Source organism: Salmo trutta, chromosome 12 (assembly GCF_901001165.1).
Source record: "Salmo trutta chromosome 12, fSalTru1.1, whole genome shotgun sequence".
In the NCBI taxonomy this organism is placed as follows: Eukaryota; Metazoa; Chordata; class Actinopteri; order Salmoniformes; family Salmonidae; genus Salmo; species Salmo trutta.
Window position 1 is genome coordinate 70,677,139 of NC_042968.1, and position 12,521 is coordinate 70,689,659.

A 12,521-nucleotide genomic window follows, 5' to 3' on the forward strand; every position below is an offset into this window, starting at 1 on the left:
TACTAATCCCCTGACGTTTCTGCGGTCCTTGCAGAACCCAAATCAGAGGCTTATGAGGTGGGCGCTGTTTTTGCAGCTGTACAATTTGGAAATTCGCCCAATTAAGGGCAAATAAAATGTCCTTGCCGATGCCTTGTCCCGCGCCTCCATGCCGTAGTTTTGTTATTGTTTTTAGCATAACTTGCTTGTGATCTCCTGTCTCCCGCTTGCTTCCCCAGTTCTTTCTCTATCTCTTAAAGTGCACCTTAGAAACTGAGGTTGCTGAGGTGGGAGAGGGAGGGGCGGCCTGGATGGCAGAGGTGGGTCAGGGGATACAGGTGGGCGTTTGTTTGGTTTGGTAATAACTGATGCAATAAGGCTTTTTTTGTGTGTGTGTGTGGGCGGGGGGGGGGGGGGGGGGTTCTATTTGTTTTTCTATTTGTTTTTGTTTCAGGTTTGTGGTGGAATCCCTTTGTTGGGAACTATGAGCCAGGTCGTAACATTGAACATCTCATTCCAAAATCATAGGCATTAAAATGGAGTTGGTCCCCCTCTTTCCTGCAATAACAGCATCCACTCTTCTGGGAAGGATTTCCACTACATGTTGGAACATTGCTGCAGGGTCTTGCTTCCATTCAGCCACAAGGGCAAAAGTGAGGTCGAGCACTGATGTTGGGCGATTAGGCCTGGCTCTCATTCGGGCGTTCCAATTCGTCCCGAAGGTGTTCGATGGGGCTGAGATCAGGGCTCTGTGCAGGCCAGTCAAGTACTTCCACACGATCTCGACAGACAAACCATTTCTGTATGTACTTTGCTTTCTTCATGGGGGCATTGTCATTCTGAAACAGGAAAGGACCTTTGTGGCAGCCAACTGTTGCCACAAAGTTGGAAGCACAAAATCATCTAGAATGCCATTCTATGCTGTAGCGTTAAGATTTCCCTTCACTGGAACTGAGGGGCCTAGCCCGAACCATGAAAAACAGCCCTAAACCATTATTTCCTCCTCCACCAAACTTTACAGTTGGCACTATGCATTGGGGCAGGGAGCGTTCTCCTTGCATCCGCCTAACCAAGATTTGTCCGTCGGACTGCCAGATGGTGAAGCGTGATTCATCATGCCAGAGAACGCGTTTCCACTGCTCTAGAGTCCAATGGTGGTGAGCTTTACACCACTCTAGCAGACGCTTGGCATTGCGCTTGGTGAGGCTAGGCTGCTCAGCTACGGAAACCCATTTCATGAAGTAGCATATGTTAGGAAGAACCCTACAGCCTTGGGCTTCTGTTGGGACTTTGCCCTGACGGAGAAAATTACCTGGTCTGGAAAACAACCCTTAGTCTCCTATCTCCTAGTCACATCCCCTAGCTGCCTAGCAGTGTTTTTCCTAGCCCCTTTAGCGTTTTCATATCTGAAGGAAGTGGATCGGTGTCAACAAACAGGTGGAAGGAAGCTCCCCTAAGTCCATTGGTAAGCTACAGGAGGCGGTTGTCTGCGGTTCAGGGCACCAGGCACATTATTCAAATCATGCTCCATATATTAGGGCAAATCAGCGACTGCTATCTAGCTCAAACTCAAATTCATCTCTATGTCCAGTGACTATGATTAAATCTGACAGCTAACTGTTTTATGTGCTCAGATCAGCGTTTATTTGCAGGTCAGGGAATTGTTTTAAGAGTAATTTTATAAACAAACAATTTTGAGTCATAACATTCCTGTTACATTCTGTATACACTGATTGCCGGGGCATATGCTTAAAAAAAATGTATGACGGCATATCTGCAGGAAGCAGATTTACAAATCCAAACCCAATTGCAAATGCATGCACTCAGGAGTGTGGTAAAGTGAAAGCAATTCACAATGTATGCCAAACACCCTGTTTATATAAGAGGCAATATTTAATATAACACGCTACCTGTGATCGCGAGATAGAAGTTAATCTAATTATCTCCCACATTTCCCTCTGCACTATTGATGCAAATGAGTGAGGAGGAGGAAGCTAAGGGGGATGGGTGGGGTGGCAGTGGGGTCTGAATCTATAGAAAATATTTTATAGGGGGAATTTGAAGGACATGAGTGCATTACCATCATTCTGAGAGAAATGTCTGTTAAACGAGTGAATACTTCAAGCCACAGAAAGAAAATGAGAATGTTAAGGTGGTTTGTATTTGTTTTTAGAAACAAAAGATGGAACGACCTCAAATTAAAGCCACTTTGAAGAAATGACAGATTTGAGATAATACATTTATAGTTTCCTTGGTGTCTGTCTTTAAATCCATAAATACACAACAATAATACCCTAAAGGCAACATGTCAATTGAAAATGTTACTTTTCTCAACTTGCCATCTGATATCAACTATCCTTCATCTGCAGTTCAAACTGTCACAAAATGACATCGACACTTGACATAATATAGCCTTTGAATAAAACATCACGCCTTTAATTTATTTAATTGGATAGCTGGTGGCCTTTTCTTAATGATTACATTGTCTAGACAAACAGCGAAGTAACACTACACTCTAAGTGAATATCACCCTTAGGGCAGTACAACATGTTTCCTTCCAAATGAAGACACACTGGTTGGTGCTGCTGTTGTACTCTGCTGTTGTACTCTGTCACACCAAACAGATAATGCTTTTGTATTCAAATGGCACATACAGAGCAAAGCATGACCGACACCAATCCTCACCGGCGGCCATCTTAAAGGAGATAACTTGCCCCCTGTCATCGCCCTGTGGCTCGCTGATACACCCATTCTAACTGGATGAAAATGAATCTACCAAAGTCAATTCTGGTTCTACCTCCACGTAAGAGCAGCTCCCACTCAGCCCAGTCAAAGCTCTTCTCGGTCCTGCCACCAATGGTGGAACAAACTTCCCCCTAAAGTCAGGACTGCGGAGTCCCTGCCCATCTTCCCGAAAACGTCTGAAACCCTACCTCCTTTGAAGATTATCTAAAAAAAAAACTCACGGCTCCCCGCTACAGATACACAAAACATGCCAACCTCTTACCATTACCAATAACAGGGAAAGTTAGCATTAATGTAAAAGTGTACAGAAACATTCCATTCTTATTTACAATAAAAATTACTCCAAAAGGAGACAATACATGATTTACCATTAATTTCTATTGGGCACAGCATTATCCAAAACAAATTGCAAATGCATCCAACAAGTTTGTATAGTCACCAACTTGATGTGGTCATTGACTGCTAGGAATATGGGACTAAATACTAAACGTTTTACTAAATATAATACACTATAAGTGAATTTGTCCAAATACTTATGACACCTTCAAATGGAGGGACTAGATACATAAAGTACTTTCATTTCTAAACGGTAAAACAGATAAGTATGAAAATATCCTCCAATAAAAAGGTGACATTCTGTACTGTCACCTCCATATAAAACATTTGATCTCAAATCCAAAATGCTGGAGTCTAGACCAACATTAAAAGTTGTAGCTTCACTGTAAATTCCTCAGAATTAAAAATGGACGCATAGAGAAAAGCTGTGCCATCATACATTGAAACCATACACAGCAGTCTGAAAAGAAATCCATCGCTTTGAGGAGGATACAAGCATGGCACAAAATGAGATATTATGAATAAGTTATTGCTGAATTGCCCTCCTTTTAACCAACTTTCTTACTCTTTCAGGTTCCTAGCCACCCACATGATCAAGGTATCCTTGTTTTAGGAAACATAATGAAGCACATACTTGAAAATAACAACAAAAATTACGACCAAACACATTTATTTATCCGGGGGTTAATTAGGATCAGTTCTCTGAACTTGTCAAAAACACGCATAACGTTACTGCTACATGCAACAAATAGGCTCTGGACAAAATTATGGACTTAAATGTTATGATACCTCAGCTTGGTTGTAATATTGTGACACTTATAATAACTGAGTATATCATACAATAGCAGCCATCCTAGTTTATCCTTTTGAGTTAGTCTGTTATGACCATATTTAGTTTAGTCATTCAAAACAACAACAACAAAAAAATCTAACAAGAAACTATTCGAGACTTTCCTCTGCTTGGACTAATACAGTCATTCACACAATCTTTATAGAGTGGGAGAAAGCTGTTCAGACTGTGTGGCCATAATTGGCAGAGATGGGAGCGGCCATATAATCCCTCGAACAAATCAGTCAGATCGATAAGAGTCAGGAGGGGCAGACAGCGTTGATCTGACGGGGGAAGCTAGTCGTATGGAGTGCTTAGACTAGCAGCTATTATCATCACTGTTATAACTGGACATGGCTATGATTGAAATGCACTTTCTTGCCATGTTATGTGTCAGGGAATGGGTAGAGCAGTGAACAAGTTAATGAGAGGTACGAGTTAGTGTGTATGTATGTGTATGAGTTAGAGGTCGACCGATTAATCGGAATGGCCGATTAAATTAGGGCCGATTACACGTTTTCATAATCGGTATTTTTGGACACAGATTAGCCGAAATGTTTTATTTATTATTATTTATTTATTTATTTTCAATTTTATTGTTTTTGTATTTTTTTGTGAATTTTTTTATTTTATTATTTATTCTTTTGTTTTATTTTTACACCTTTATTTAACTAGGCAAGTCAGTTAAGAACACATTCTTACTTTCAATGACGGCCTAGGAATGGTGGGTTAACTGCCTTGTTCAGAACGACAGATTTTTACCTTGTCAGCTCGGGGATTCAATCTTGCAACCTTACGGTTAACTAGTCCAACGCTCTAACCACCTGCTTTACATTGCACTCCACGAGGAGCCTGCCTGTTACGCGAATGCAGTAAGAAGCCAAGGTAAGTTGCTAGCTAGCATTAAACTTATCTTATAAAAAACAATCAATCAATCATAATCACTAGTTAACTACACACGGTTGATGATATTACTAGTTTATCTAGCCTGTCCTGCGTTGCATATAATCGATGCGGTGCGCATTCGCGAAAAAGGACTGTCATTGCTCCAACGTGCACCTAACCATAAACATCAATGTCTTTCTTAAAATCAATACACAAGTATATATTTTTAAACCTGCATATTTAATTAATATTGCCTGCTAACATTAATTTATTTTAACTAGGGAAAATGGTCACCTCTTGCAACAGAGTCAGGGTATATGCAGCAGTTTGGGCCGCCTGGCTCGTTGCGAACTGTGTGAAGACTATTTCTTCCTAACAAAGACAGCCAACTTCGCCAAACGGGGGATGATTTAACAAAAGCGCATTTGCGAAAAAAGCACAATCGTTGCACGACTGTACCTAACCATAAACATCAATGCCTTTCTTAAAATCAATACACAGAAGTATATATTTTTAAACCTGCATATTTAGCTAAAAGAAATCCAGGTTAGCAGACAATATTAACCAGGTGAAATTGTGTCACTTCTCTTACGTTCATTGCACGCAGAGTCAGGGCATATGCAACAGTTTGGGCCGCCTGGCTCGTTGCGAACTAATTTGCCAGAATTTTACGTAATTATGACATAACATTGAAGGTTGTGCAATGTAACAGGAATATTTAGACTTAGGGATGCCACCCGTTAGATAAAATACGGAACGGTTACGTATTTCACTGAAAGAATAAACGTTTTGTTTTCGAGATTATAGTTTCCGGATTCGACCATATTAATGACCTAAGGCTCGTATTTCTGTGTGTTTATTATATTATAATTAAATCTATGATTTGATATTTGATAGAGCAGTCTGACTGAGCGGTGGTAGGCACCAGCAGGCTCGTAAGCATTCATTCAAACAGCGTTTTGCCAGCAGCTCTTCACAATGCTTCAAGCATTGCGCTGTCTATGACTTCAAGCCTATCAACTCCCAAGATTAGGCTGTTGTAACCGATGTGAAATGGCTAGCTAGTTAGTGGGTGTGCGCTAATAGCGTTTCAAACGTCACTCGCTCTGAGACTTGGAGTAGTTGTTCCCCTTGCTCTGCATGGGTAACGCTGCTTCGATGGTGGCTGTTGTCGATGTGTTCCTGGTTCGAGCCCAGGTAGGAGCGAGGAGAGGGACGGAAGCTATACTGTTGCACTGGCAATACTAAAGTGCCTATAAGAACATCTAATAGTCAAAGGTATATGAAATACAAATCGTATAGAGAGAAATAGTCCTATAATTCCTATAATAACTACAACCTAAAACTTCTTACCTGGGAATATTGAAGACTCATGTTAAAAGGAACCACCAGCTTTCATATGTTCTCATGTTCTGAGCAAGGAACTTAAACGTTAGCTTTCTTACATGGCACATATTGCGTTCTTCTCCAACACTTTGTTTTTGCATTATTTAAACCAAGTTGAACATGTTTCATTGTTTATTTTAGGCTAAATTGATTTTATTGATGTATTATATTAAGTTAAAATAAGTGTTCATTCAGTATTGTTGTAATTGTCATTATTACAAATAAATAAATAAAAAAATCGTCTGATTAATCAGTATCGGCTTTTTTGGTCCTCCAATAATCGGTATCGGCGTTGATCATAATCGGTCGACCTCTAGTATGAGTTCCTGCCTCATTGTCTTTGATTATGGCAGCGTCCCCCTGCAGCCTAACATTTGTCTTTGTTATCAGCCAGACACTGAGGCTTTGAGAGGGCTGACAGTGTTGTCTGTCACAGCACTGGGGGATTCCTCCCCAGCCAGCTGCACTGTGCTATGTGAGAGCTGCTGATACACATAAGATGTTCCACTGTGTAGATATCTCACTCACCAGCACTGATAAAAGGAAACACTGCTTTTTCATGATGTTGACACGTCCTCTGAGATTTCTCTCTGGAATAGTCCAGAGAATTCAAACCGCCAAGTTCTCATTAAGATTATTTTTGTGAGCAGGGACTGATGAGAACAAATTTCCCAGAATCCAACTTGGATGCATTGGTTTTGGAAATGTGTATTCTGACTTTAACCATACAAGAGAATAAAAAACTAACAAAAAGGGTCCGTAGAGTTACTTTACCACACAAACCAGTCTGTTTCTGTTTGAGCCTTGTCTTTGTCATGCAACCCAAGCTAAAAACCAAGTGGTAGAAATACAGGTAAAAATAGTCCCAACACATTCACCAAGTGGCAGCACAGGTGGCATAAACCTATTGGGAAAGCTCCTGCTACCTAACTACTGTTTATTTTATGTATTTATTTCACCTTTATTTAACCAGGTAGGCAAGTTGAGAACAAGTTCTCATTTACAATTGCGACCTGGCCAAGATAAAGCAAAGCAGTTCGACAACATACAACAACACAGAGTTACACATGGAGTAAAACAACATACAATCAATGATGCAGTAGAAAAAAAATAAGACTATATACAATGTGAGCAAATGATGTGAGATAAGGGAGGTAAAGGCAAAAAATGCCATGGTGGCAAAGTAAATAAAGTACAGCAAGAAAAACACTGGAATGGTAGATTTGCAGTTTGAAGAAAGTTCAAAGTTAAAATATAAATAATATGGTGCAAAGGAGCAAAATAAATAAAATAAATAAATACAGTAGGGGAAGAGGTAGTAGTTTGGGCTAAATTAAAGATGGGCTATGTACAGGTGCAGTGATCTGTGAGCTGCTCTGACAGCTGGTGCTTAAAGCTAGTGAGGGAGATAAGTGTTTCCAGTTTCAGAGATTTTTGTAGTTCGTTCCAGTCATTGGCAGCAGAGAACTGGAAGGAGAGACGACCAAAGGAGGAGTTGGCTTTAGGGGTGACCAGAGAGATATACCTGCTGGAGCGCGTGCTACAGGTGGGTGCTGCTATGGTGACCAGTGAGCGGAGATAAGGGGGGACTTTACCTAGCAGGGTCTTGTAGATGACCTGGAGCCAATGTGTTCGGCGACGATTATGAAGCGAAGGCCAGCCAACGAGAGCATACAGGTCGCAGTGGTGGGTAGTATATGGGGCTTTGGTGACAAAACGGATGGCACTGTGATAGACTGCATCCAGCTTGTTGAGTAGGGTATTGGAGGCTATTTTGTAAATGACATTGCCGAAGTCGAGGATTGGTAGGATGGTCAGTTTTACGAGGGTAGGTTTGGCAGCATGAGTGAAGGATGCTTTGTTGCGAAATAGGAAGCCAATTCTAGATTTCACTTTGGATTGGAGATGATTGATGTGAGTCTGGAAGGAGAGTTTACAGTCTAACCAGACACCTAGGTATTTGTAGTTGTCCACAAATTCTAAGTTAGAACCGTCCAGAGAAGTTATGCTGGACGGGCGGGCAGGTGCAGGCAGCGATCGGTTGAAGAGCATGCATTTAGTTTTACTTGTGTTTAGGAGCAGTTGGAGACCACGGAAGGAGAGTTGAATGGCATTGAAGCTCGTCTGGAGGGTTGTTAACACAGTGTCCAAAGAAGGGCCAGAAGTATACAGAATGGTGTCGTCTGCGTAGAGGTGGATCAGAGATTCACCAGCAGCAAGAGCGACATCATTTATGTATACAGAGAAAAGAGTTGGCCCAAGAATTGAACCCTGTGGTACCCCCATAGAGACTGCCAGAGGTCCAGACAGTAGGCCCTCCGATTTGACACACTGAACTCTGTCAGAGAAGTAGTTGGTGAACCAGGCGACGCAATCGTTTGAGAAGCCAAGGCTACTGAGTCTGCCGATGAGGATGTGGTGATTAACGGAGTCAAAAGCTTTGGCCAGGTCAATGAATACGGCAGCACAGTATTGTTTCTTATCGATGGCGGTTACGATGTCGTTTAGGACCTTGAGCGTGGCTGAGGTGCACCCATGACCAGCTCTGAAACCAGATTGCATAGCGGAGAGGGTGCGGTGGGATTCGAAATAGTCGGTAATCTGTTTGTTGACTTGGCTTTCGAAGACCTTAGAAAGGCAGGGTAGGATGGATATAGGTCTGTAGCAATTTGGGTCAAGAGTGTCACCTCCTTTGAAGAGGGGGATGACAGCAGCTGCTTTCTAATCTATGGGAATCTCAGACGACACGAAAGAGAGGTTGAACAGGCTAGTAATAGGGGTTGCAATAATTTCGGCAGATAATTTTAGAAAGAAAGGGTCCAGATTGTCAAGCCCAGCTGATTTGTAGGGGTCCAGATTTTGCAGCTCTTTCAGAACATCAGCTGAATGGATTTGGGAGAAGGAGAAATGGGGGAGGCTTGGGCGAGTAGCTGTGGGGGGTGCAGTGCTGTTGAATGCAGTAGGGGTAGTTAGGTGGAAAGCATGGCCAGCCGTAGAAAAATGCTTATTGAAATTCTCAATTATAGTGGGCTTATCGGTGGTGATAGAGTTTCCTATCCTCAGTGCAGTGGGCAGTTGGGAGGAGGTGTTCTTATTCTCCATGGACTTTACAATGTCCCAGAACTTTTTAGAGTTGGAGTTGCACGAAGCAAATTTCTGTTTGAAAAAGCTAGCCTTGGCGTTTCTAACTGCCTGTGTGTATTGGTTTCTAACTTCCCTAAAAAGTTGCATATCGCGGGGGCAGTTCGATGCTAATGCAGAACGCCACAGGATATTTTTGTGTTGGTTAAGGGCAGTCAGGTCTGGGGAGAACCAAGGGCTATATCTGTTCCTGGTTCTAAATTTCTTGAAAGGGGCATGCTTATTTAAGATGGAGAGGAAGGCATTTAAAAAAAATAACCAGGCATCCTCTACTGACGGGATGAGGTCAATATCCTTCCAGGATACCAGGGCCAGGTCGATTAGAAAGGCTTGCTCGCTGAAATGTTTCAGGGAGCGTTTGACAGTGATGAGTGGAGGTCGTTTGACCGCTGACCCATTACGGGTGCAGGCAATGAGGCAGTGATCGCTGAGATCTTGGTTGAAAACAGCAGAGGTGTATTTAGAGGGCACGTTGGTTAGAATGATATCTATGAGGGTGCCAGTGTTTGCGGCTTTGGGGTTGTACCTGGTGGGTTCATTAATAATTTGTGTGAGATTGAGGGCATCAAGCTTGGATTGTAGAATGGCTGGGGTGTTAAGCATGTCCCAATTTAGGTCACCTAGTAGCACGAGCTCTGAAGATAGATGGGGGGCAATCAGTTCACATATGGTGTCCAGAGCACAGCTAGGGGCCGAGGGGGGTCTATAGCAGGCGGCAACGGTGAGAGACTTGTTTTTGGAGAGGTGGATTTTTAAAAGTAGAAGTTCAAATTGTTTGGGTACAGACCTGGATAGCAGGACAGAACTCTGCAGGCTAACACCGCCCCCTTTGGTCGTTCTATCTTGTCTGAAAACGTTGTAGTTAGGGATGAAGATTTCACAGTTTTTGGTGGACTTCCTAAGCCAAGATTCAGACACAGCTAGGACATCCGGGTTGGCAGAGTGTGCTAAAGCAGTGAATAAAACAAACTTAGGGAGGAGGCTTCTAATGTTAACATGCATGAAACCAAGGTTATTACGGTTACAGAAGTCATCAAAAGAGAGCGCCTGGGGAGTAGGAGTGGAGCCAGGCACTGCAGGGCCTGGATTCACCTCTACATCCCCAGAGGAGCAGAGAAGAATAAGTATGAGGGTACGGCTAAAAGCTATAAGAATTGGTCGTCTGTGACGTCCAGAATAGAGAGAAAAAGGAGCAGGTTTCTGGGGGCGATAAAATAGCTTCAAGGTATAATGTACAGACAAAGGTATGGTGGGATGTGAGTACAGAGGAGGTAAACCTAGGCATTTAGTGATTATGAGAGAGATATTGTCTCTAGAAACATCATTGAAACCAGAAGATGTCATAGCATGTGTGGGTGGAGGAACTGAGAGGTTGGATAAGGTATAATGAGCAGGGCTAGAGGCTCTACAGTGAAATAAGCCAACAAACACTAACCAGAACAGCAATGGACAATGCATATTGACATTAAGGAGATGCATGCTTAGCCGAGTGATCAAAGGGTCCAGTGAGATTCAGACACCTAGCCGGGCCATAGGTAGCAAGCTGGTGGAAGATGGGAGGGAGGTCTGTTTTTAGCCACCTCGTGCGTTTCCGTCTGTGGGTTAGTGGGGTTCCGTGTGGAAGGGGGGACCTGTCCAAGTTGGCAAAATAGTTAGTTATAGTGGCCCAAGAAAAGTGTCCGATAGACCTAATCAGATCGCAGCCGAAAAGACAGCTAACGATTAGCCGGCCGCAGATGGGCGATCAGGTTACGTCGCGACGGAGGGGCCAGTTGGATAACTCCCTCGGGCAGATAACGTCGGTGGTCCAGTCGTGAAGACCCGATGGGGCTCCGCATCGGCAGTAAAACGGGTCAGGATAGGTGAGTTGTAGCCCAGGAGACACTTCAGCTGGCTAGCTCAGGAATAGCCCACGAGTGGCTGACGGAACTCTTCAGCTGGCTAGCTGGCTAGCTCCGTAATAATGTGTGTTAATTCCGTGACCAACGTTGCCAATAGTCACTCAGGTAGCAGCTAGTTAGCTGCAAGATCCAGGTGTAAATGTCCAGAGCCTGCGGTAGAAATCGGGGAAAGGAGAGAGAATAGGTCCGATATGCTCTGGTCTGAGTCGCGCTGTACAAAAACTGGCAATAGCTTTTCGAGCTAATGGATAGCTGAGGACAGCTAACCGTGGCTAGCTGAACTTCAACGTTAGCCAGTGAAAATGGCTAACCTCTGGCTAGCTTCTGTTGTGGAATTCAGATGAGGTAAATAATACTTTCTTTTTTTAAATTGGTGAGGCGGGTTGCAGGAGAGTGCTTTGAGGTTGAGTATTTAGAATAAAAAATGTAAAAAGATAAGTGAAGAAAAAAATATGTAAATGTATATATACACGGGACACGACAGGACGTCTGAACTGCTACGCCATCTTGGATAGTGTATGAAGTACATCCCAATAAGTACTGTACATCCCAATAGCCAGAGCCACATGCCACAAAGTACTGCACAGCAGTGATATGAAGGACATATATTCCTCTGGGGTAGAACTTACCGGAAGGTCATCTGGAAGACCTGTCCCAGGTTTACTTGCTGGCTCTTGTTGTTGTAGCCATGCAGCATCTCCCCAAACAGGGTGTCATTGAAGCGGACATCCTGTCTCTGGCACTTTGGCCCCTCACAGTTCTCTTTCTGGAGAACACATGAGCGTCCGTCTGACCCCAGCTTGTACTCCTGCACACACCTGAGTGGGGAGGGGAATTCATGTGTCAATGGACATGCATAAAATCATAGTGTATACATTCAGGCACTGTACACACGGTAATACATGCACACACACCAGCATACACACATACACACACACAGTAGAGAAAGTGTACCCAACTCATAGAAATAATAAATTGCAGGAGTATGTATGGTTTAGCGGTCTAATATTTCAAATGAAAGCCCTTGTGTAAGCAGAGCAAACATTTAAACCCGGACTTGTCTGCATTAAAGACAAACTGTCGTTGGAGTTGCACATTCAGCATTTTCTACTTCAGAAATGGCTGAGATGCACAAACCTAATGCTAATGAAACACACAGAGACACACAGGCAGTCTCATGAATTAGCCTATAGTAGAATACCATATCCGCGTTCTACACTGTACTCTGCCAACGCGGAGGTGAAAATGAGGATCAATCCCACAGCTGAGATCTGTGAATGAGGATCAATCTTACAGTAGAGCTGTGTAACAGTTGTTTC

General features: G+C 43.0%; 1 protein-coding gene across 1 annotated transcript in view; it reads right to left on the reverse strand.

Moving 5' to 3' along the window:
• Window positions 1-12,521, reverse strand: part of LOC115204090 (astrotactin-2) — a 525,217-nt gene that overhangs the window by 207,325 nt on the left and 305,371 nt on the right. The window contains exon 13 of the mRNA XM_029769397.1: window positions 11,832-12,020. Coding sequence (XP_029625257.1) covers window positions 11,832-12,020 — 189 coding nt within the window. The remainder of the gene's footprint in view (window positions 1-11,831; window positions 12,021-12,521) is intronic.